At 47.7% G+C, this 23,807-nt stretch overlaps 1 protein-coding gene across 3 annotated transcripts in view; it reads left to right on the top strand.

The window, feature by feature from the left end:
• Positions 1-23,807, top strand: part of GTF2IRD1 (GTF2I repeat domain containing 1) — a 134,198-nt gene that overhangs the window by 98,171 nt on the left and 12,220 nt on the right. For all 3 annotated transcript variants that reach the window (XM_031967931.1, XM_031967932.1, XM_031967930.1), the window contains one exon: positions 8,842-8,919. In XM_031967931.1, the coding sequence (XP_031823791.1) occupies positions 8,842-8,919 (78 nt within the window). The remainder of the gene's footprint in view (positions 1-8,841; positions 8,920-23,807) is intronic.

Below are 23,807 nucleotides of genomic sequence, written 5' to 3'. Positions count from 1 at the left end.
TGCTCAGAGCACTTAATCTGCTCATATACTGGTTGATAGAACCTAAGTTCTAAGGAATTGTTTCTAAGGATCTCTTGGCATACAACAAAAGCTTAATAAATGCTTAAATGAAGGCAGTATTCCATTTCGATTCAATTCAGCATTTATTGAGCACCTACTATATGCCACTGTCTGGACTATGGACTAAGAATATAAAAATGCAATATTTTTCCAGAGAGCTTTTGTTCTGCCCGTGGGGACACCATTTTGCTTTTTAAGATGGAGGCATTTATCCAGATCTTCAGAAAGATCCTACCTGGAGTCCGGACAAGGGAATGACCAGAGCAAGAAATAGGGTAAAGCTCTCTGCCCAACTCCTGAAGGAAATGTCCATAACCCCATATTGGATCATGAAAAATGAAAGTTGATTCTATGCAGAAACAAGAGAATTGGGGAGTGAGCACTGGGGTCCCTAGTGCTTGTCAGAGATTTTCTGAGGCTCCCTTTAAGTGAGTGAAGCAGAAGGCAGGGCTCCCATCTTCCATTATGTCTGAGTTCGAATCCAGTCCCCGTGCAGCCACTTGCCATTTCTAGGATTTTCCACCTTCTTTGGGCCTCCATTTTCCTCCTCTGTAGAAGAAAAGGGCTGGACTGGATGGCCCCTGGGCTTGTGGTACCTGAATCAGCAGGACACTAGACTTTGGGCTCTGTAACAAACCCACAGCCCATGGCGGGGGAACCAATGTCCCCGGGTGCTAAGATAGTCGGCGACGGGATGGGCGTTTCAGCCGGGGTGTCCATGTTCAGAGTCAGCCCTTTTTCTGCCATATTTGTTCATCGAGTGAAGATTGCCTTCCAAGGTTTGGGCCAAAGAAGGAACGCTGGTGATTTAGTGAAGTGCTTGGGACGCTGGATGATTTCTTTTGTTCCAAATAAATACCTCCCAACGCCCCCTCAGAACGACCCCCCCCCACATAGATGGGGCAGCGCTCTGATGCGGTCCATGCCCTCCTTTGTTCTCATTGGAGGAATAGGCAGCCCTGCGTGAGCTGATGATGATGTGTCCTGGAAAGAGAAAATAAAGTTAGTTCTCTCTTCTCTGGTCGAACCCAGGACCATGGACAGTGCCAAGTATGCTTAGGGAACTAAATTCCAAAGCCTGGTGCCATTTTGTGAGGGGCCACCTTCCTCTTGGGCCCAGGTTTGCTCCATTTCTTCTCACAGTGATGATAGCCAGCATTTATCCACCTTTCTGTACTTTATTCCATTGATGTTGTGTTACATTATATTATTTTTACATGTATAGACCTCTTTTGAGTTTAAGGTTTTGAGTCTATAAACATTATTTCATTTGACTGTCATTGCAGTCACAGGAGGGAGATTCTCAGGTACCCTTACTTACTTATGTTTTTTAAGGCAGGTCTATGGTCTTGCTATGGGAAATCGCAGTGAGGAATATCCCTCCACCAGTAGAGATCGCCACTAGTTCTAGAGTTCCCTGAAGCACTGAGAAGTAGCAATGGTCCCAGGCAGAACTTCAATGTGAGACCGACTGCTGAACAAACTTGGTGTCCATTCCCCTCACTCTATTCCTCCATGTGGTTTTCATCTGGGATTATAGAATCCTATAGAATAGGCGGGTCTGGAGGGACCTTTGGAGATTGTCTTATTTTGCCCATCAAGAAGCCAATGCCTAGAGGAGAGGGAGGGTCGCACAGTAGGGCCATTCTTGCCATGTTGTCTTTCCCTTTTTTTTTTCCTTTTTCCTCTTGCCTGCCCGGAGATTGTCCTGGCTCACTCATGCCATGAGTTGCCCAACTGTAAATCTGCTTAGATCTGATTCTTTTGAAGTCTACACTAGCTAGGAGTAGAAAAAGGAATGAGCATTTATATAGTACCTACTATGTGCCAGCCACTGTGCTAAGTGCTTTTTGTAAATATTATCTCATTTAACCTTCATGACAATCCTCAGGAAGTGGGTGCTATTATTTTCATTTTACAATTGAGAACACTGTGGCTAAGAGAGGTTAAAAGATTTTCCTGTAGTCACACAGCCAGTAAGTGTCTATTTCTGGATTTGAATCCAGGCCTTCCTGCTTCCAGGCCCAGTGCAGCGCTTTATCCACTGGGCCACCAGCTACTTTATAGAGCAAAAGAAGAGAATGCATTTGTACAGAGGAATCAAGACAATCTTAAAGTCAAGATACAAGATATCCCTGGGATATGGGAGCAGAAGCATTGAGTTCAAATCCTGGCCCTGCTCTTAGAGTGACCTCAAGCAATCCCCTTCCTGTGGACCTCAGTTTCCCCATCTGTAAAATGAGATTGGACTGGTTGATCTTTAAGGGTCCTTCTAGTTCTAAATCCTATGATTCTATAAAAGTAGGAGCCGGGGAGGAGGAAATACCACTCCCTTTGGATTCGTTTCTTTCCTTCTCTATGTATACTTCCTTTTAAGCAGGATGCCAGGGGTCACTCTAGGGCTCAAGCTCATCCTCTATAGGTTGAAGAGTTTAGATTTGATGATTCCTAAGGCCTTTTCCAAGCAAAGAAAAGCTCTGTCATGCTGGGATCTAAGTTCCCTCTGAGATTCTGACCTCTGAGGGTCCCTTCTGTCTCGGATCATCTGCATTTCAAGGTTCTGTACGGCTCTGCTGTTCTGTCATCTTTCAAGCTCTGACGTTCTATGTTGTAAGGTTCCATCCAGCTCTGAAAATCTGTGTTCTCCAATCCCTTCTTTGCAGCTATAATGTTGTGTTTTAAGGTTCTACTCAACTCTGAAATTTTGTTCTAAGGTTCCAGCCAGCTTTAGCATTCTTTGTTCTAAGCTTCTATCCAACTCTGACATTTTATATTGTGAGGATGATCTTTCCATCTATGTGTCCTAAGGTTCCACTTTGAAATTTGTTCTAAGTTCCTATCCAATTCTGACATTCCGTGTTCTAAGCTTCTGTCCAACTCTGCCACTCTGAGATGTTGTGAGGATCATTCCAGCTATGACCTATTTTCTAAAGTTTGTCTTACCTCTGGAATTGTGTTCTAAGCTTCTCTGACATGCTATTTTCTAAGATTTCATTCACTTCTAAAACTCAATGTTATAAGATCCTTCCAGCTATGACACCTTGTTCTAAGATTCTGTTTAACTCCAAAGTTTGTATCCACCTCTGACCTTCTTTGTTCTCAGCTTCTATCCAACTCTGACACTCAGTACTGTGGAGACTCTTTCCATTCTAATATTCATTCGTTGGTTCCCTGAAAGTCCCAGGAGATGGATCCCATCTTGTCCTGTTCATTCATGTTCATTTATATTTAATTCATTTCAGGAGGTGATGGCTAGCCATGTAGTCAGTCCCTGAGCTGGAGAAGTCCGGTGGAAAAGACTGGCTATTGCTACTTCCAAGCTCTCGGACCTTAAAAAGTCACTTCTGCTCCTCTGAACCTCAGTTTCCTCGTCTATAAAATGGAGTTATCACACTCTGACTCTTTTTTTCCCTCTTGAATCAAATATGAGTTCTTCTCTTTGGCATTCACAAAGGTCTTCACAAGCTGAAGGCAGCCCACCCTTTTCTTCACTCTTATTACAATCGATTCCTCTATATACACTTCATATTCCATCCACACTGGACTCCCTGCTAATCCTTATTCTTGATGTTCCATCTCCTACCTCCATGCCTTTGCACAGGCTTTCCCCGCTGCCTGGTGCACCCTCCTCCTCCCCTCCCCCCCTTGAAATCCCTAGTTTCCTTCCAAACTCAGCTCAAACATGACCTGCTTTCCTGATTCCACACACCCCTTCCCCCAATTGAAATTACTCTGCATTTGCTCTGTAGACAGGATGGCCTTTATTTGCTAATCCGTGTACCTGTTTTGGCTCATTAGATTATAAACTCCCTTTAGTTTCTCCATCCGCAGGACCCAGCGCAACACTCAGTACACAGTAGATTCTTTTTATTTTTTATTAAAGCTTTTTATTTTCAAACCACATGCAGAGATAATTTTCGACATTCGCCCTTGCAAAACCTTGTGTTCCACATTTTCCTCCCTCCTCCCCCTTCTCCCCTCCCTTAGATGGCAAGTAATCCAATATATGAGACACATGTGCAATTCTTCTATACATATTTCCTCAATTATCATGGTGCATGAGAAAAATCAGGTCAAAAAGGGGGAAAAATGAGGAAAAAAATGCAAGCAAACAAGAACAAAAAGGTGAAGCTTCTCTGTTGTGCTCCACGCTCGGTCCCCACAGTCCTCTCTGGGAGCAGATGGCTCTCTCCACCACCAGACCTTTGGGACTGGCTACAGTAGATTCTAATTAAATGTTTCTTGAGGAAATCCTGGTCAGAGGCAGTGTGGTTCAGTAGGAAGAGCCCTGGCTCTGGAACAGAAGGTTCGCATTTAAATCTTACCTTTAACACTTACCTCTGTGATCCTAGCACCACTAGGTGGCACCATAGTGCACAGAGTACTGAGCTTGGAATTGGGAAACCTCATTTTCCCGTGTTCAAATTCAGCCTCAGCCACTTCCTAGCAAGTCCCCTCCCCTGTCTGCCTCAGTTTCCTCATCTGTAAAACGAGCCGGAGAAGGAAAATGGCCCACGCTCCGGTATCTCTGCCAAGAAAACCCAGATAGGGTCTCGAAGAGTCAGGTACAACAGGACAAAACTCAGACGCTCAGTTTGCTCATCAGGACAGTGAGGGGTCTCTAGTGTTCCTTTTGCCTCCAGGTCTCTGATCCTCCAGCCCCAGCCTCCCAGGGGATGCTGGGAGAGAAGCTCTCTGAAGGCCCTACACAGAGCGGCTAGCTTGCTGGGTCCCCCAGGACTCTGTGACTTGTATCATCATCCCCATGTTAGAGACCGGAAAGGGAGGCTCAGAGAAAGGAAGAGACTTACGGAGGCCGAGGCGATTCTGGAGCCGAGTCAGCTCCCTGCCTGGACCTCTTCCGCCGGCGCCCATCGAGATCGCCTGCCAGATAGTAGGAGAGAGCTCAGTGGTTCGCAGATAAGAGGTAGTGAAAGGAGATCCCGGCCCAGACAGTCAGCAGGGAGACGTAGGCTGGGGAAGGAGGCTATGGCAGCCGGCAGAACCACCTAGGAAGAGAATGTTTTAATTATTTTAAAATTATTATAGCAATAACACCGTGAACATGTGGACACATGTCCTAGGAACCCGGGGAAGTCGGGAAGCTTTGGAGACTTGGAACGCGCTCATTCACCCTTTTGTGTTAGGTCGAAGAAAATTTATCGTGAGGGTAGGAAGAGCCTCATTGTTGGAAGAGCCTTCCCCAGGTTTCATTTCCTTCTCTTGAGGAAGGTCATTGAACCCTGATTCCTGCCTCTAGACCTAGTACAGCCTCAGTCTGAGACTCTTCAGGACAGCCATCCCCTGTGGAGTCCCTTGGTCCCACCAGCTCCCAAATCCCCTGGTCCTTAGTGAGCATCAGCTACGGTTCCACCTCTAGATGGACACTATAGCAGGTACACAGAGCGCAGAAGGTCAGAGGCCACAGAAAGCTTGGGAAACACTCGCCCTGTTCCTTCAATTCCCAGCTCAGGAAGCCGGGTCGGCTCATCCAGTCACCCAGTGAGCTAGCGGGAGAGCCGGGACTGAAACCTAACTCCCACCTTAGGTGTGGATGGGAACCCCTTTTGGGGAGGGGGCAAGGTTTCTGATTTTATGCATGGAGAGTTGCCCACGGCATTGAAAGGTTACAGAATTGCCCAGAGTCCCTTTGTGAGTCAAAGACAAGAGCAGAGCCCATGAATCCAACGCCATCTCTCACTGGCAAAGACTCCGGATGGGACAAATGTCCCATGTGAAAACAAAACTAGTGAACCGCAGCTGTAAGTGACAGAGGGCACAGTCGGGAAGCTAAATGAGGGGTCAAAGAGGAGACTGGATTTATCTGGGTTTTGAAGATGGAGGCAGAGAACCAAAGTTTGGAAACAAAAATGGGCTTGGCGCATCCAGGTGGCGGCCCCTTGGGAATCAGAGTCAGGCCCTGCCCCAGAGTCTCAGATCTTAGGGACATTGGAATATGGAATCCCTGGCGGTTCTTGGCAATCCCTGAGCCGCTAAAAAAACAAGAGAGCTTAGCAGCTGGTTAGCTAGATGGGAAGATAAATAGATGGTTCATTAAGCACTCAGCACCCAGGAGGCTCCAGCCAGGCGCTAAGCTCCGGAGATACAGGCAGGAGCCCAAAAAGCCAGTCCCTGCCCTCTGAGAGCTTCTCTTCCAATAGAAGAAGATGGGACCTGAGGGGGAAATGGAGATGAGATGGGGGGGTTGGCGTGGAGGAGAACCAGGAGTGCCCAGATGGTGGGGGTTGGGCTCCTCCCCTCCCCCACCTTTCTTCTTCCTGCTGACCTTGTGCCAGGTCCTGGATTCTAGATGCGGAGCCATAAGGGACCTCGGAGTGCGGCCGCCTTCATTGTACAGATTGAGGAAAGAGGAGGGACGGGGTCCAGGGTCATCCAGGTGGTGGGAGAGGGAAGAATCTGAACCTGGTGCAGCCTCCTTCATTGTTCACATGAGGAAGAAGAAGGGGACGGGTCCTAGGTCACCCAGACGGTGGGAGAGGGAAGAATTTGAACCCGGTCCAAAGTCACTTATGTCTGTCTCCCCCAGTGTGGGGCAGTGACCATGCGTTCCCTATGTGAAGGACATATCATCCTGGTCCCGATTTAACTGTTTTCAGGGGGCAGTAAGGAGAGCAGGGGAGGCCATGTGTAGGGGACGAGTGACAGCCCAGGCTGCAGATGTCATCTGGAGGCAAGATTGGAGAGGCCTTAAATGACCCCCCAAGGAATTGGGACTATCTGATGAGCAACGGGCGCCGTTGGAGTTTCTGAGTAGGGGCGGCCCTTTCCTGCTGCAAAACCAAGCTTGTTGTTGTTCGGAATAATAAGATTTGCTGTTTGTGTTGTTGCCTCAAGGTTTATTGAAAAGCACTTTACATGTTACTTCTGATTCTCACAAATAACCTGTGAAACAGGTGCTCTTGTTATAATGCCCTTCTTACAGAGGAGGAAACTGAGTCAGAGGTAAAGTGACTTGTACGTGTCTAAGGCAGGATTCACACCCAGAGCTTCCAGACTCCAGACCACATAGAGTGGACCACACAGCTCCCCGTTCTGGCCAGGAGCCACAAGTGCTTTCACCCCATCCCTGCCCTTGCTAAGGTGCCTCCAACCCCGAGAAACAGAGAGACAGAGACAGAGGGAACTGGCTTGGGGTCACGTGGGCAGAAAAATCACAGAGCGAGATTTGAATCCAGATCCCGGCATCCTAGATTTAAATCTGAAAGGGAACCCTCATTTTACAGAGAGAAGAAACTGGGCTCCAATGAGTTTAAGTTTCTGGCACAAAGTCACAAAGGCGACAGAATTAGGATTCGATCCCAGAACAAACGCAGGGCTTCTTCCACCATACTCCTAGGTAGCAAGAGTCAAGGCTCTTCCAAGTGGAGGCTCCAAGGAGGCCGGGCCTTGAGGCTCCCTCTTCCACTCCTTCTGGGGTCATCTTCCCCCTTATTTCAGCCTCGCAAAGAGTTGCTCTCCTACTGTTAGGACTGACCTGGGCCACATGTGGGGAAGCTCACCCAGGCTAACAAATATTTATTAAGCACCTGTTGGGTTCTAGTGCTTGCAGTGACAAAAGTCCCATCCTGCCCTCCAAGAGCTTGCATTCAGGGAATGAAGACAGGCCGGAGGCTTATCTGGAGGTAAAGGGGAGCAGGGAATTCCAGCCCTGCTCTCTGCTTGGCCCTGCCCTGGCCCTTCGGCTGAGCCCATGACTCATGGGGTGCCTGGGAAGGCATCTAAGACATGCATGTTGAGAAGCCCAGATTGGCTAGGAGGAGAAAAGGGGCTCCCCCTCCCCCAACATCGGCCCTTCCTTATTACCCCAGAACATAGAGCCAGATGGGAGCTCAAAGGTCTCCATTTTCCAGAGGGGGAAACTGAGGCTCTCTGAGATCAGGCAGGTAAAAAGCAGAATTTGAACTCAGCCCTTAGCTTCCAAACCGAGGGCTTTCTCCACTCTTCCTGTGGAGCACAGCCGGCCTAGAAGCAGCCCAGCCCGGGGAGACAAAAGCACAGAGGCCGCACTTCCTCCCCACAGCCTCCAGGCCTGCCTGAGCTGGGCCGGTTTCAGAGCTGTCCATGACAGGGAGGCAGCTCCCCAGAAGTCCTGGCCGAGGAGGGGGCAGCTCCCCGAAGCCCTCCCGGGTCTGCCCAAGGAGGGGGGCGGCCCAGAGGGAACAAAAGAGGAGGAGGGCACGGGCCCAGCAGCTGCGCCATGGGGGCATCCAGGGGGATGGGATTTCCTTGGGAGGAAGATCCTATTTCTTTGGGGGTTTGAGGAGCAGAAAGTCCCCGCTAGGGCTGCCAGGCCGGGCCTGCACGCTGCAGAGCGCAGAGGCTGCCAGGCCCGGGCCAGGCCCAGTCCCTGCTGGGCTCGGGTACTCCCTGGTGAGGGCCCGCGCCTCAGGTTCCTCCATGCCGCCTTCCAGGGCCAGGGCTGTGCTCCCAGGAGGACTTGAGGGGCAGGAAGGCAGGCAGAGGCCGTCCTCCCCAGGAGGGAGGGGGCGTTGCTCGGGCCGCCATCCCCGAGCTCGGGCCCTCTCCCTTCTGCGATCCTCAGGCTCCTCACTGGGGGAGGGGCAGCCGGACCCGGGGCTCCGGGCTCTGAGCCCCCCAGCTGGGTCCGAGGCTACCCCGGGCAGGGGCCCTGCCCCCTCTTCCCGGCGCCCCCCCCTCCGGGCCCAGGAGGCGGCGGGTCAGCGGCTCCTGCCGAGGCGGGCGCCCCCTCCCAGGAGGCGCCGCCCGCTCACGACCCCCTCTCTCTCTCTCTCTCCGCAGATGAAGATGACGCCAACCGACTCGGGGAGAAGGTGATTCTCCGGGAGCAAGTGAAGGAGCTGTTCAACGAGAAATACGGTCAGTGGGCAGCGGGCCCGGGGCCGCGGGCAGAGGGAGCGGGCGGGCGCTCCCGGCGGCCGGGCCGAGGCCTGCGCGCCTCCCGGCCGGCAAAGCCCCGACCTGTAGTCTGCGGGGCCGGCAGCCGCCCCCTCCCCGGGGGGCCCCGCCCCCGGCTCATTTCTTATAACAGGTGGGGAGTGGGGGGCGGGGGCGGGCCTCCGGGCGCCGGGCCGGGCTGCGGGGATTCAGGCCAGCGGCAGAAGCCACAAGGTCACAGCTGCTCCCCGCGGCTCCGCGTTTCCGGAGGGCGGCCGTTTGTTCCGCAGCCCACGGCCCGGCCCGATGGCGGGGGAGGGGAGGAGCGGGGCCCCCCCCCCCCCCCCCTCCCCCCCGGTCCCGGGCCGGGACATTGTCCGCATCTGGCGAGCTGCGCCCGGGGCCTGGCTGGGCAGCCTCCCTCCCCGCCCCCACCGCTCCCTCTCTCCGGCCTTCGCCCCCGCCCCGGGCCCCCCTCCCATTCACCGTCCGCGGAGCTCCCGCCGCCCCCCCCCCACAAAGCGAACCCTAGGGAAGAAGGGCCGAGCGGCTGCGCACGGGCACGAGGCTGCGGGCCTGAGCGGGGTCTCCTGGGAGACGGGCCGAGGCCTCAGTCTCCGCTTCCGTGGGACTCGGGCCCGCTTCTCTCCCCCCGGTGTTTTCCCAAAGGGCCGCTTTCCGCCAGGCTCGCGTGCCACGTTTCCCTCCCTCCCTCCCCTCCCGAGGCACAGCTTAGATACAAGTCTCTCAAAGGCGCTGTCTCGTGGGCAAGAGAAGCCAGAGCAAGGGGAGCAGCAGAAGGAAAAGGGAAACCGCCCGCTGCGGCCCTGCGAGCCCCCGGTCTCCCTGCCCCCCAGCGCCGGCCTCCAGCCCGGGCTGCTGCAACCGCCTTCAGTCCGCTCCTGGTGGCGCAGAAGCCGCGGCTTGTGCCCCCTGTGGGGCTCGTGGCTGTGCGGGGCAGTCACGGCATCGCGCTCCATTATCGGGAAACGGGCCCCCTGTGGGGCTCAGGACTGTATATGGGAGTTTATTATTAGGCGCCGTGACTCCTTGTGGGGGGTCTCGTAATTGTACATGGAAGTCACGGAATTATGAGTTATTATCAAGAAATGCGACCCCTTATGGGGCCCCATGACTGTATACGAGTCACAAATTATGGTTTATTAGCAGGAAATGTGGCCCCTTTTAGGGCCTCGTAACTATATATGGGAGTCGCAAAATTTTGGTTTATTAGCAGGAAATGTGGCCCTTTATGGGGCTCTCATAGCTGCAAATGGGAGCCGCAGAATGAGGATGTCTGATTTGTATCCCGTTGTATATATCTCTATACCCAGGGTCATGTAAAAACTTCTCTGGCAAAAAGGGGCCACGGGTGGAAACTTTTAGAAGCCCTGGCTAGGGGAGCTCTAAGGCCCTTGTAGCCCAGATCCAGTCCCTCAGTCAGGATCGCGTTCGTGGTGCCGGGAACACAGGCAGAAGTGACAGGGCCCTCCTCTCGGGAAGCTGATGTTCCTATAGGGTGGACACCGGGGATATCGATGGGAACAGATCATAGACGAAGCCAAATATAAGGTGATTTAGGGTGGGGAGGGCCTCGTGAGGAGGAGGAGGACCAGAATTTAGGGTTAGGGTTTCAGGATAAGCTTGGGAGGAAGCTCGGGTTTCCCGGAGGCAGAGATGGAGGATCGATCGGCCCTCAGGTATAGGGTAGGACCTGTACAGAGGTGTACGGTAGGAAGTGAAATGTCCCGCTTGAGCAGTAGCCAGAAGGACCTTGGCTGGCCAGCAGAGATTGTGAAAGGGAACGCTGTACTAAGCGAGGCTAGCCAGGGAGCTCGGGGCAAGGAGGATTAGATGGGGAGCTTGAGGTAGGGAAGGCCAGACGGGGAGCTCAGGGGAGGGAAGGCCAGTCAGGGAGCTCGAGTCAGGGAAGGCTGGATGGGTCCCTTGGGGCAGGGAAGGCCGGATGAGGAGCTCGGGGCAGGTCATGTGCCAGTCAGTGGCAGGCATTAGCTGAGCTAGGCAGTTCCGTGGACCAGGCTCAGGGTTTCTCAGACCCGTCCTTTGCGGACGTCACCTTGGCTACTGTATAGATGATGACACTAGAAAGGCAGAAAGTTAGGAACATGAGGTAGGAAGCCATTGCCAGAGCCGCGGGAAGAGATGAGAAGAGCATGGGCTGGGAAGGAGAGAGATGGGGCAGGTGAAAAAACCAGCTTGTTCCATACCTCTCCCCTAGCTCCAAGGTCAGTGAGGGGAGAGTAAGATTCTTGTTATTGTCCATTTCCAACTCTCTATGATCCCACTTGGGATTTTCTTGGCAAAGATACTATATTAGTTTGTCATTTCCTTCTCCAGCTCATTTTACAGATGGGGAAACTGAGGCAGAAGGGTTCCGTCACCCAACGAGGATATGTCTGAGGCTGGACTTGAACTCAATTTTCCCCGACTCCGGGCCCAATGCTTTGCCCGCTGTGCCGCCCAGCTGCTCAGGATAAGTTTAGCCCACCCCTGTTTCACCCAGGCATCCGCTGCCGCATCCAGAGTTGAGCTGACTTGGCTAGCTGCAGACCATTCTTTAGATGCCTGGGGTGCCAGGGATAAGGCAACAGCATTTCTGAGCGAGAGGGTGGATCTGCTCCGGAGCTTCGGGCCCAGCTGGGGCAGCTGGGAGGGATAAAGCAACCAAAAGATCCCAGGCGCCCCCTTGGCACTTGGGGGACACACGTGCGGCAAAGCGTCCCCGGAGATTAACATTTCCAGGGAACTTGGGGCAGAATGGTTGGGAACCTTAGGCTCCACAGGTTAGTTCACACTGATTGGCAGGGCTGGCAAGGTTCTGTCCTTGTGGGAATCCCCAAAACAGCCCGAGGAGCTCCTGCTTTGGTCCATACCAGTCATGTGACCTGGGCAAGGAACGCCCAGTGTGGAAACTACCTCCATCGATGCAGCTCGGTCTCTGTGACTCGGAGCTCGAGAGCACTCAGAAGTTCAGCGGCTTCTCTTTGGCCAGATGGCTTATAGCGGGTCAGTCCGGGTCTTTGCCTCCTAGCCGGCCTCTCCTCACCACAAGTAGGATTATCCTTTTTCACACCACTTCCCCACAGCTTGGGGGCATCAGGCGTGAGATTCAAACCTGATTTCTGCTGATTCCAGGCCCAGTGGGCTCCCCATTTTGACACACCACCCTAAGGAGAATACCACAAAAATCTCAAGTAGACAAGTTCTGACAACGACCTCTCTCGCCCGAAATCCCAGGCCTATTTCTCAATTTGGCCCCAATCCTGGCTCAGCCATTTACTCACTGGGGCAAGTACCTGATCTCCCAGAGCCTCAGTTTCCCCATGTGTCCCATGGGGGATGATTCCATCCACTTTATGTGGTTAATGAAGTTCAAATTATATAATGTTTTCAAAATACAATTACCGAGCCTAGAGAAACGGGTACTTATTATTGTTGCTGTCAATTATAGTATCAGAAACACACCCGTCAGCCTCCTTAAGCATGGAGATCATTGCTCTGGAACCTTAGAGTCCATCCAACCCAAACTCCTCTTTTTTACAAATAAGGAAACTGAAGCTAAAGGAAATTGTTAAGGCAAAGCTTCTTAAACTGGGAAAGGCCACGGGAGGGCATATAACTAAAGCGGAAGTCACAAAATTATGATTTATTATCAGCAAATGTTTAGTTCGTGTACCTATTTTAGATACCTGGAATCAGGTAAAAATTTCTCAGCTGAAAAGGGAAAAAGTTTCAGAAAGTCTGGTCTAAGGTCACATGGGTAATATTTATCAGGTAGATGCGAACCGGGGTTCTCCACCTAGGAAGACCTGTGCCTTACTGGCCGTTATTGACCGCTCGGAACCCTTTGGACAGAAGCTGGCCAAAGTTGACTTTGATCTAGCAAACTCTTTTTTCCCAAATTAGCCATGTTAAAAAATATAAATGGGAAGTGGGGGAGAAGGGAGAGGAGAGGAGAGAGTTACATTTCTTAAGAGATCAGACTGAGCAAGTATCATCAAGTCCCATAGAAGCCACATGCACCCACAACCATTCGGTAGGTGCTAATTACAAAATATTCTTCTCCATCTATTAAAACCAGCCTCCCGAGACTCCCAGAAACCCTTTGGAGTCAGTTGCCATATTCAGTTCAATTCTATTCAAGTAGCGTTTATGAAGTGTTTCCTGTGGGCTAGGAATCCCTCTGGGGGCTTACATTCTACCCACTGTTCTTTAAAAACAGGAGAGACCAAATGATAAGGTATAAACCAGAGATTTAAATAGATTTTTGCTTTCCTTGATTATATTATCCAAGCTGCCAAATCAATGAAAAGCTATGGGAACTGTACCTCAGTGGGTGGACTCACAGATGTACCCACCTATGTGACATTTTAAAAAAAAAAAAGCCAGCCGTCCTTCCTCTTCACTCTACCATGGCTCCCTACTACTTCCCATTCTTGTCCTGAGCCATTCATATCACAAAGTGGCCAAAAGGAACTAAGTATTCTAAAGAATTCTTCAAAGGCTGAAACCCTGGTGGAAAAACAGTTACCTAAGAGGAACCCAGGCTAAATTCAGCATCCTCGTTCCAGACATGACGTGAGTCTCTCTGCTTACTGTGGGTCAATGATTTTGGCTTTTTGGTGGCCACATCTCACCACCACACTCTTAACATATTCAGCTTTCAGGCCACTAAGTCTCCCCACTGTTTTCACATTAACTATTGGTTAGCTGTTCCTACTCCGCTTGTGCTTTCCCAGTTGATTTTTTAATCCCGTGTGGGACTTCACATTTATCCTTATTAAATGTCCTATTATTAGATCTCTTCAGACCCCACCCAACTGCACTCCCCTAGACATCTCTCTCATATCCCGATGCTTTGTACTTACTTTTCTCCCAAAACCCAACCCTGTTTTTCATTTTCCTTATATCCATGCTTCCACAGTAGAAGGGAAACTCCTTAAGAGCAAGAGTTGTCTTGTTTCTAGTCTTATTTCCAGTATTTGGCAGCCTTACAGGCTATGGGAAGTACTTAGCAGATGCTCTGTGGACTACAAGTTAGCTGATTATTCATAGATCATGGATCATAGATTTGTACATAATCATAGATTTGTACATAGATCATAGATTTGTACATAGATCATAGATTGTGGATTTGTACATGATCATAGATCATAGATTTGTATATAGATCATAGATTATAGATTATTCATAGATACATAGATTATAGATTTAGATTTAGTGGTTGAAAATCTTATAGCTAAGCCCTCTCATTTTAAGAAAGATCACACAATTGCAGAGCTGAGAATCAAACCTAAATCCACTGATTGCCCAAGATCCTTTTGAATTTACACAAGGTCATCCAGGGTCTAAGCTCTCTCCTTCCCAGTTTTGTGTCAGCTGTGGATTAGAGAAGCAGAACACCAGTATTTTTTCATTGCTAAAAAATATTGAATAGCATAAGACCAAAGAGATCCTTGAGTCACCTTCCCCTCCAGGATAATATTTTTATGAAAACCCTTCAGGTCTGGCCATTCGAAAGTAGGTAGGTAGTAGGCCTGGAGGCACAGAGACCTTAATTCAAAAACCAGCCTCAGACATTAAGTTTTTACCCTGAGCAAGTCATAATGCCTCAGTTTCCCCATCTGTAAGACAAGCTGGAGAAGGAAATGGCAAAGCACACTAGTATCTCTACCAAGAAAACCCTGAACAGTGTCAGAAGGGTCAGACATAACTGAAATATTTGAACACCAACAATTAGTCATTCAACTAATTCTGAATATACTTTACTATACTATCTGCCCGTCCACATCTCCAGCTAGATCATAAAGATAGCTAGAAAGACTTTTTCAAATACTTTGCTAAAATTGAGATAAATTCTGCCTGTTAACTTTCCCTAAACTATCAATTTAGCAATCCTTACCAAAAAAAAAAAAAAAGAAAGAAAGAAAATGAAATAATCTGTTATTTTTACAAGTTTTATCAATGGCTTTTGCTTTTATACCATCGTGTCTAGATTTAACCTCTTCCCTTTATCCTTCCCACCTCACCTTGAATCCTACCTTGTAACAAAGACTGAACGGTATGCAATATTCTGCACCCATAGTCCCCCTCTCTTACAAGAGAAGGGAAGTCTTTTTCACGACTGTGATTGGTCATTATATCACAATTCTTTTTTGCTTAGTATTTTTTCCAATTTTCATTATTGTAGTTACTGTGGATCTCGTCCTCCTGGTCTTTCTACTCATTTCATTCAATCAGTTCCTATTTGACATGACCTATTCCTGATGCCCCCAACCCTGTGGATTCTACACTGTAAAAAGGACTGGAACTCTGGAGAAGTAAACTTGAAACAAGGATACTTACTTACAGCAGGGTATTTACTCAGTGGGATGGATGAGATGATGGTTCTCTAGTTCACATATACTTAGTACTTAGCAGGGTGATGTCATGGTTCTACAGTTGGCACATGCTCAGTGTGCTGTAGTGATGTAATTGTAGTAAGGTATATAAGGGCTGAGAGGACTAGAAATAAGCAGACTGGACAGAGAGACTCGAGTGAGCGTGTGCTTGAGCACGATCTCTGACTCCAGAGAAAGCTCGCCCGGACATTACATTACATGATCGCTGCTTCCTTTTTGAAATGTTCCTACCCCTCCCTTTCCCACTACTCCTTCACCTCTTTCCAGGAATAGAAGTTAAGCTCCTTGACACGTAGTTTCCAAATATCACCATCTCTCCATTTCTACCCTTTTAAAAGCCCTTCTGGACGCGGACTTTTCAGAGATCAGCTACAGAGGCTCCGCAGCTAATTCACATATTTCCTAGAGATTTCGGTTGTCCTGGCTTAGTGACTTGGACTCAGGGGCAGAGATCCCAGATGCAGGAGCACTGAACTAGCTCTCCAGGAGCTGTTTTCCTAAGACTTGTGGGTAATGGTAGAAGAGCAGGAGGTAGTGGGTAGAGCACCAAGTCAGGAAGTCCGACATTAAACTCTCACCTCAGATACTTACCATGTGACCCTAGAAACATCACTTAGTTTCTCAAGACCTCAGTTTCCTTATTTGTGAAGAGAAGGGACAAGTCGGGTGGCCTCTGAGCCTCTAGATCTGTGATCTGTCACTTCATTTTCCTGAGTTCACTTCAGTTTCCTTGTGGGTTAAATGAGGGGATTGGGCCACATGACCTCTGAGATCTTTTCCAGCTCCAGATCTAGGGTCCTTTGATCCTGTGGGAGTTCCCCTATCCAAATGGCATTCCAGATCCGTGCCAAAAAAACCCACACCAAACAAATATGGGCTGTTATTACCAAGTTGCTTACGTTCTGTGTGCCTCAGTTTTCTCATCTGTAAAGTTGGGATAATGATAGCTACAGGACCTGCCCCACTGTGAGCTCGTGAGAATCAAATAAGATAAAGGTTGTGAGATGAATCTTATAGCATGGATATTAACTGTAGTGATGGTGGTAATTATAAAGTAATTTGGGAGTTGGGAAACATTGTGTTGCTACATAGAGATCCCCCATTTCAAGCAGGATTGAAAAGGCCTCTCTCCCCAAACCCTTGATTTATGGGAGAGGTAAAGTGTCACAGAGTCAGGATTGGAACCCACACCTTCTGACCCTGAATCCAGTGGCCTTTCCAGGCCATGAAGGTCGGAGTCAGAAGCTCAAGCAGCAGGGGAGGATGGGAGAGGACTCTCCAGCCCGCCATCTTGACAGCTTCCTATTTTAACTTCTTAGGAACTAGGAGCACAGTGGATCAAGGGTTACATGGAGTTAGGGAGACCCAAGTTCAAATGTTGCTGTAGATAATAGCTGTGTGACCTTGAGCAATTCATGTAACCCCTCTGTGCCTCAGTTTCCTTATGTATTCAGTGAGGTTTAAAATAGCACCTAAGGGTTGTTATAAGGATCAAATGAGATAATTCAATACTTTGCAAATCTTAAAGCTCTATATTCATTCTATAGCTTTTTAAAGATAGAGACTATTCCTGGGATTTCAGTAGTAGAAGGAATTCCCTCTTACCAGTGCAATTTGGCAGTGCAATTTATAATCTGAAAGAGGTGTCCAAAGCACTGGGGGATCTAACACCTTACCCAGATTAACCAGCCAATGTGTATCAAAGGCAAGCCTCGAACTCATTTGACTGATTCTTCTTGCTAAGTAGCTGTTACCGCTTTAATATTTCTATAATGGGGAAAGCACCCTCTAAATTTTGTGCTCTGAAATAAAACCCCTGTTGCCCTACCTTAGTTACTGGTTCCCTGAGATTGGGAAGAAAATGGTACAGATTAACAGCACAGATAACTGACTTCTACTTCACAATCTGACCTGTGGCCAGTCTTTGTCCCAATCCTTTCCTCATCATTAGCAGGCCAGCTTTTAGGTAGATGTCCCAAATGTCCCAAGGAGACAACAGTATCAAATAGTGAGTCATGGGATCCTTTTTGGAATGAAAGCCACTTTGGCTCCTTGGCATTGGATGACAAGGGCCAGAAGAGATCTTAGGGATCACCCGGGCCGATTTTGAAGATGATGAGACTGAGACTCAGAAATGAAAAGTGGGCTTTTTCCCCAAAATCACATGACAAATTAATGGCTAAGAATTAGAATTTTGGTCTTCATGCCCCCCATATATGTCAGGATCATAGGGAGAAAACTATTCACAGACCACTCAGTCCATCATCTCCTTCTCCTGGAAGCTTGGCTCACAAATGCAGAGTGACCTAATTAATATCACTCAGGTAAACTGTCAAGATTTGAACCCAAGTCTTCTGACTTCAAACCCAATAACCTTTCTACAGTACCACTCTGGACATGTTCCATCAGCCTTTGCATTTCTCTGAATTCAGTGCTCTCCTCCGTATTTTCTCTGTAATCAATCCAATAACCAACAAGCATTTATTAAATGCCGACTGTGTGCCAGGCACAATCCCTGCCCTCAGATAAAGACTAAGCATATCCCCACATTTGGAGGACTGAATGATACCCTTTCCATTTCTTGGAAACCATTTCAAAAAACCCACTCCCAAGGACCCAGATAAGTGTACCTTCCCAGACCCACCTCCTCTGCTTTATAGCAGTTCAGCTTGCCCTTCCTCCTAAGCCTTATTTCCCCTTATTCCTCTGGTTTTAAGTGATCCGCCCACCCAAGTGCTGCTTCTGCTGTGCCCTCCCTCCATGTCTGCCTCTCAGCAGTAGTTCAGTTTCCTCAAATCGAAGGGATAAGATTCCCCACCCGGCGCCAGAAAACTCCGTGGGCGATGACTCCACAGCACTTAAGAGTTTAGGGAACAAGAAATTGAGTTTCTCCTTCAGTCTGAAGGGAAGGTTTTATGAGTCACCTTTCAGAAAAACACATCCATGTAAATCCCCCAAGTGTTTCACCGATTGCTCGATAAGCTAAGAGTGTGATGGGGAGAACCCTGAATAGGAGCCTCCCAATTCTGGCTCTGCTCCTCAGTAGCTGTGATCTTGGGGAGGATGATTCTTTTCTCTGGGCTCGGTTTCCTCATCTATAAATAAATGGAAATAGATGGTCCCCAAGCTCATTCTGGGAAGGCTTAAAAATCCTCCCAGCTTTCTGAACTCCCACCTCCATTCCTAGCTGCACCCCCAGTACTAAGTGAAACCTCAGCTTGGGATGTGCAAAACTCACCAGATTAGGGAGAGAGAGAGGGATGCTGGGGGAAATGATGGTGATGTTAAAAAATAATAGTTCAATAAAAACCGTTCCCAAATACACGCACACTGAATATGCGGTCACAGGACCAGGAGCCAAATCCCAACTCTTGCCTTTTTTCCTGTCTTCACTTCCCTGGGTCTCAGTTTCCTCATCTGAAGAATGGAGCAGTTAGACGAAAACATCTCCAAGTAAAAATTATCCTGAGATTCAGTTCTGGAGTTTAGGACTCAATTGAATAATGCCTTTGTCTTTGTTATGAAGGATGGCCCTTTGGGGAAGAGAGAGTCATATAGCTGTAACTGCCCTGCTCAACAGCCTTCTATAGCATCTTAATCCTATAACCCATGGTTTCTGATGTGCTTAAGACACTGTACTAAATACTTGAGATGTAAAGATGAAAAATTAAAAAGCCCCCCCTCCTGGAGCTTACCTGCTACAGAGGGCAGCCAAAGTGGAGACGTGGAGAGAGGGATAAAAATGTTCACAGATAAGCAAGTTACAGGGAATAGAAGGATGGAGATTAAGGGGACAACTGGACAAAGTGACCTTGGCATATATGAGAAGTGATTGTAAAGGGATAACTGGGAGGATCAGGGAGAAGATGGAATCTAATGGAAGCCACATCTAAGATCAAGAAGGGAGGAGGGGTCTGTACTCTAGGAATGGGGTGCATTTCTGCAAATGCTGGGAGGCTAGAGACAGCGTGCTGATTCCCGAGAGCATCTTTCTGCTGGACTAGAAGGTGGAAGGTCTGGCAGGGTCCTCCTTGAATCAGATTATAGAAAACCTTGAATCTACTTTAGATTTCTTCCTAGGGACTATGTTTTAGGAGCAGAATATTTTTAAAGGTGACCCTTTCCTTAAAGAGGAAGGCATTTCCTCTTGTGGAGAAGCCTTGGGACCCGTCGTTGGGATTCCTTTGTCAGGAGGCTCATGGGGCTCCCTTGCCCAGGCTTCATTGTGGAGAGCTGGATCCAGGCCTCTTGAGCCACTGCAGGCTTTGCAACAGGAAAGGAGGAGGGGAGGAATGACAAGTGGGAGAGAAGGAGAACGTGTCTGTGCTCTGCCTGGAAACGCGAGCCATCTGCGGCTCACCCCCGTCATAACTCCACCCCTGTGCCCGAACCCCTACCAGAGCGGGGAATCTGGGGCTGGAGATCCAAGGGCTGGGCAGTTAATGGGCTCAAGGGGCCCCCGGCCCCTCCTTGACAGGCGGAGAAGACCCAGTGAGACAGCAGTTCATGGAACAAAGGCCCCGAGGGTTTTAAAGGACCGATGGCTCCCCTGCTCGCCGGTGTGACATGGCTGCCCAAAACGCCAATGACAACAGGGCTGGGAGTGAGGAGGAAAGCAAGCCTTCGTGCACCACTTGAGTTTGCCTTTCTACAGGGAGAACTGTAGGGAAGGGGAGAACAAAAGGGCTGGGCTGACCTGGACAACAGGAGGATGCTTTTAGGTACCTATGTGAAAGGGATATGAGCAAAGGGGAGAGAGCCAGGGATGACCCTATGCTTCTTTCCAGAAATCAGCTGGCACTTAAGCAAGTGTGCCAAGGGTATAATTGCAGTCCATCAGCAAGCACTTAATAAGTGCCTACTGTGTGCCAAGAGTATAATTGCAGTCCATCAGCAAACACTTAGTAAGTAGGATATAAAATTTTCTTTCAAGATAAAACTATCCTATTTGCTTATAATTCTTTGTAATTCAAATAGATGCAGACAGAAAGGAGAATTAAATTTAAATTATTTTACCAAATTCAAATTACTCTTAATTGAAATATTTTGTTTTAATTATTAAGTGGTTAATTTTATTTTATTAAAATGTATTTTTACTCCATTTAAATTGTTTTTTTAAATGGTGTAATTGTCTTGTGTGGTCCTGCTGGTGTTGATCCAGAGTCCATAGGGAGGAGGGCATTAGGCACTAGAGGGCTATAAACAGGGTATTAGGAGGACCAAATAAGGGAAGGACCATATATGGGAAGCCCTTTGCAAACCTTAACGCTGTCTAGAAATTCTTGCTGTTATTATTATCATTATTTAAACATAAGCTGGATGGTTCTCCTTCTGGGGTGCCTTAGAGGAGAGATTCTGTTCTCTCCAGAGAGCCTTTATTTCAATGCCTTGGACCCTTATCTTTCTCCCATTAACCAAACACAGCTACAGGCAGATTGGGTGCTCTCCCTTGAATGGTTTTTAATTCCTCTTCTGTGAAATGCTGCTATCTATATGTAGAAAAGTTCCCCAGTGACTTTTGCAGATGAATGACTTTCAACTTACTGGATTGATCCTACCAGGAAGTAACGGGTTAAGGTGCATCCAGAAGGAGAAAGTCTGAATGGGTTGAAATTTGTATGAATAATAATATATTAATAAATATAATTATTATTATAATAAATTATAATCATGTAAGATGTGACATCTATAAGTCACATCAGAAATCCATTGAAATGTTGAATCCTGGGGGTGCTGAGGAAGCTCCCTTGGTGTTTTGTAAGTTCCCTATGAAAAAAATATTGACTATTCTTTGTTCAAGGGCTCAAAATGGAAGGGACCTCAAGAGGCCCCAAACCCTCATCTTAGCAAGGGAGACACTGGGACCAGGGCTGGTTAGGTTATTCACACAAGCCAAGTCCTGACCTCAGAGCTCATGCACTCTCCTCTGTACCCTCCTTCTCTGTGTCTTCATCATCAGACCACACCTGTTTGGCTCTTGTAGATCCATTCTTTCATTGAGTCTCACAACAGCAGGGGGAGGGGAGGCAAGCCAGGTATACCCATTTTATAGATGAGGAAGTAAAGGCTCAGAGAGGTTAGGGACCAGCCCAGAAGTACACAGCAGTAAGTGGCAGAACCAGAACTTAGCCCTAGCTCCTCCCCTAGCGGATTCTCCTTCTTGGGTTTGGAAGACAGACCTGAGGTTCTAGCCCTGAGCAAAATTGGAAGGCAGGGAAATTTCGTCTACAGTTGCTGCTGTGGGAATGCACTTGAGTGCCCATCCATGTTCCTCCTTCCTCCAAAATTAATTGACTGGCAGGAAATCAGCCCATTCAGACTGAAATTTAGACAAAACAGACTGTCCTAACCAGAGGTGTTTGTAAATCATGGAGGAAGGTGTTCAGTCATTTTGGGATCCGAGAAAGCTTCATGTGTTAAGGCAGGAGCTGGGTCTTGGAGGAAGAGGAGGATTCTACCAATTGGAGATGATGAAGGAGCCCATTCCAGGTAGAGGAGGCAATCAGGGACGAGCAGAGAGACAAAAGATGGAATGTCTTGGACTAGGAACAGAAAGGCTCGACTGCGTTACAAAGTTCCCCTGGGGAAGTAATGGCCAGTGAGCCTGGAAAGATAGTCTGGGTCCAGATTGTGGGGGGCATCAAAAGGGAGCAGAGGTTTGTCTTTTGTCCTGAAGGCAATAGAAAGCCACTAGAGTTGGGAATATTGAATTGGGAAGTGATATGGTCAGATCTGTGCTCTAGGAAAGAGTCTCTTTGGCAGGAGGTCGAGTAAGGAGACACTTAGCTGAGAGAGACCAAGGAGGAAGGACTGAGATGTGCACAGATAAAGATACTCGACATTGTGCGACAAATACATATTACAATGATACAAAACTGGGGCTATGTGAAATCTGAGAGTGGACGGCAGGTCGGTAGCACGGGCAGGAATGATCCAGGAAGGCTTCCTGGAGCTGGAGGTCTGTGAGTTCAAATTTAAAGGAAAAATATACGGAGTATAGAATTTCCACCTCTTTTTTTGTTGTTGTTAGTTTATTTGTTAGGTTTTTTTTTTCCTTTATCACGGATTTTTTCCCCTTTCGATCTGATTTTTCTTATGTAACATGACAAATATGGAAATGTTTAAAAGAATTATACATATTTAACTTCAGATTGCTTGTTGTCTTTACATGGATCTGAAGAAAGAAAATACTTTTTTTATAATAAAGGAAAAAATAAAGGCTATAAACTTAACATGAAGAAAGGAAGGATATTTCAGCTACAGCGACCTATAAAACCAAAAAGTATGATATGAAAGCATGGGGTATATGGGAAATAGGAAAAAGTACAATAGGTATACTACAGGAGAAGGGTAGAAAGATAGGAGGTTCCAGATTGTGAAGACCCTTAAATCCCAGGGAAGAGAGTCTGGGCTTTACTCAGAGGCAGGAAGCCACTGAAGGTCTTAAAACTAGGAGTGAGGTCTGTGCAATAAGTGGAACACTTGATTTCCCTATAAAGAATGATTTAGAGGGGTCTGGGAGTAGAGATGAGAAGTATAGTAGGGAGGCTATAGATAAGACACTGGTATCAGCTCAGTTCTCTATCTCTGTCTCAGTTCTCAACTCTGTTTTATCAAAGAGAAATGGATCCCTGCTGATGCATATTAACAACCACAAATTAGCATTATCTCTGTTGTGTTGTGGTTTTATCTGTATTTTTTTTTTAACATTTCCTAATTATATTTTAACCTGGTTCTGGAGATGAGTTGGATACCTTTGGGCTAAGAGACTGGAAGTGAGACTTGACCTAGAGAGGTGACAGTGGGATCAGAAAGTGAGAGATGTTAAAGATAGAGACCTGGAGGGCCTGGCAACCGAGACTTACAGTAGGTGTGAGAAGTGAGGGGGTGGAAAGGCTAATTATAAGGCCAAGGTGCTAAGCTGAGGGATGGGGTGAATGATGATGCCTTAGGCAAAAACTAGGAAATCAGAAGGAAGAGCAGGATTGCAGGCAGAGGAAAAAAAATCTGCTTTGCATATGCTTCTTGCTATTGTGATTAGAAATTCCCAGAAGCTGGAGATTTGGGCTGGGAGGAGGGTTAGGGCTTTGTTTATCATTTCATCAGAAAGAGTTAAAGCATTGGGGTTTTTTCTTTTTCTTTAAAAATTTTTATTATAAGGGAAGAGCCTCTGAAGAAGAGAGCAAGAGGTAAAGGATATATTCAGAAATAAGTATAATATAATATAAATAAAAATAAGAGTTTTAAAAATTAGTTAAATTTATTAAATTTCTAATTATTACATTACACATTAATATATAAAATATTAAATTATTATATAAATTTATTAAAATTTTGGATGAATGCACACCTCTCAGATTGGCTGAGACGACAGGAAAAGATAATCATAAATGTTGGAGGGCATGTGGAACACTGGGACAGTAATACATTGTTGGTGGAGCTGTGAAC

Source organism: Sarcophilus harrisii, chromosome 4 (assembly GCF_902635505.1).
Source record: "Sarcophilus harrisii chromosome 4, mSarHar1.11, whole genome shotgun sequence".
In the NCBI taxonomy this organism is placed as follows: Eukaryota; Metazoa; Chordata; class Mammalia; order Dasyuromorphia; family Dasyuridae; genus Sarcophilus; species Sarcophilus harrisii.
Note: the sequence above shows the minus strand (reverse complement) of the source record. Positions and strands in the feature narration are given on the sequence as shown.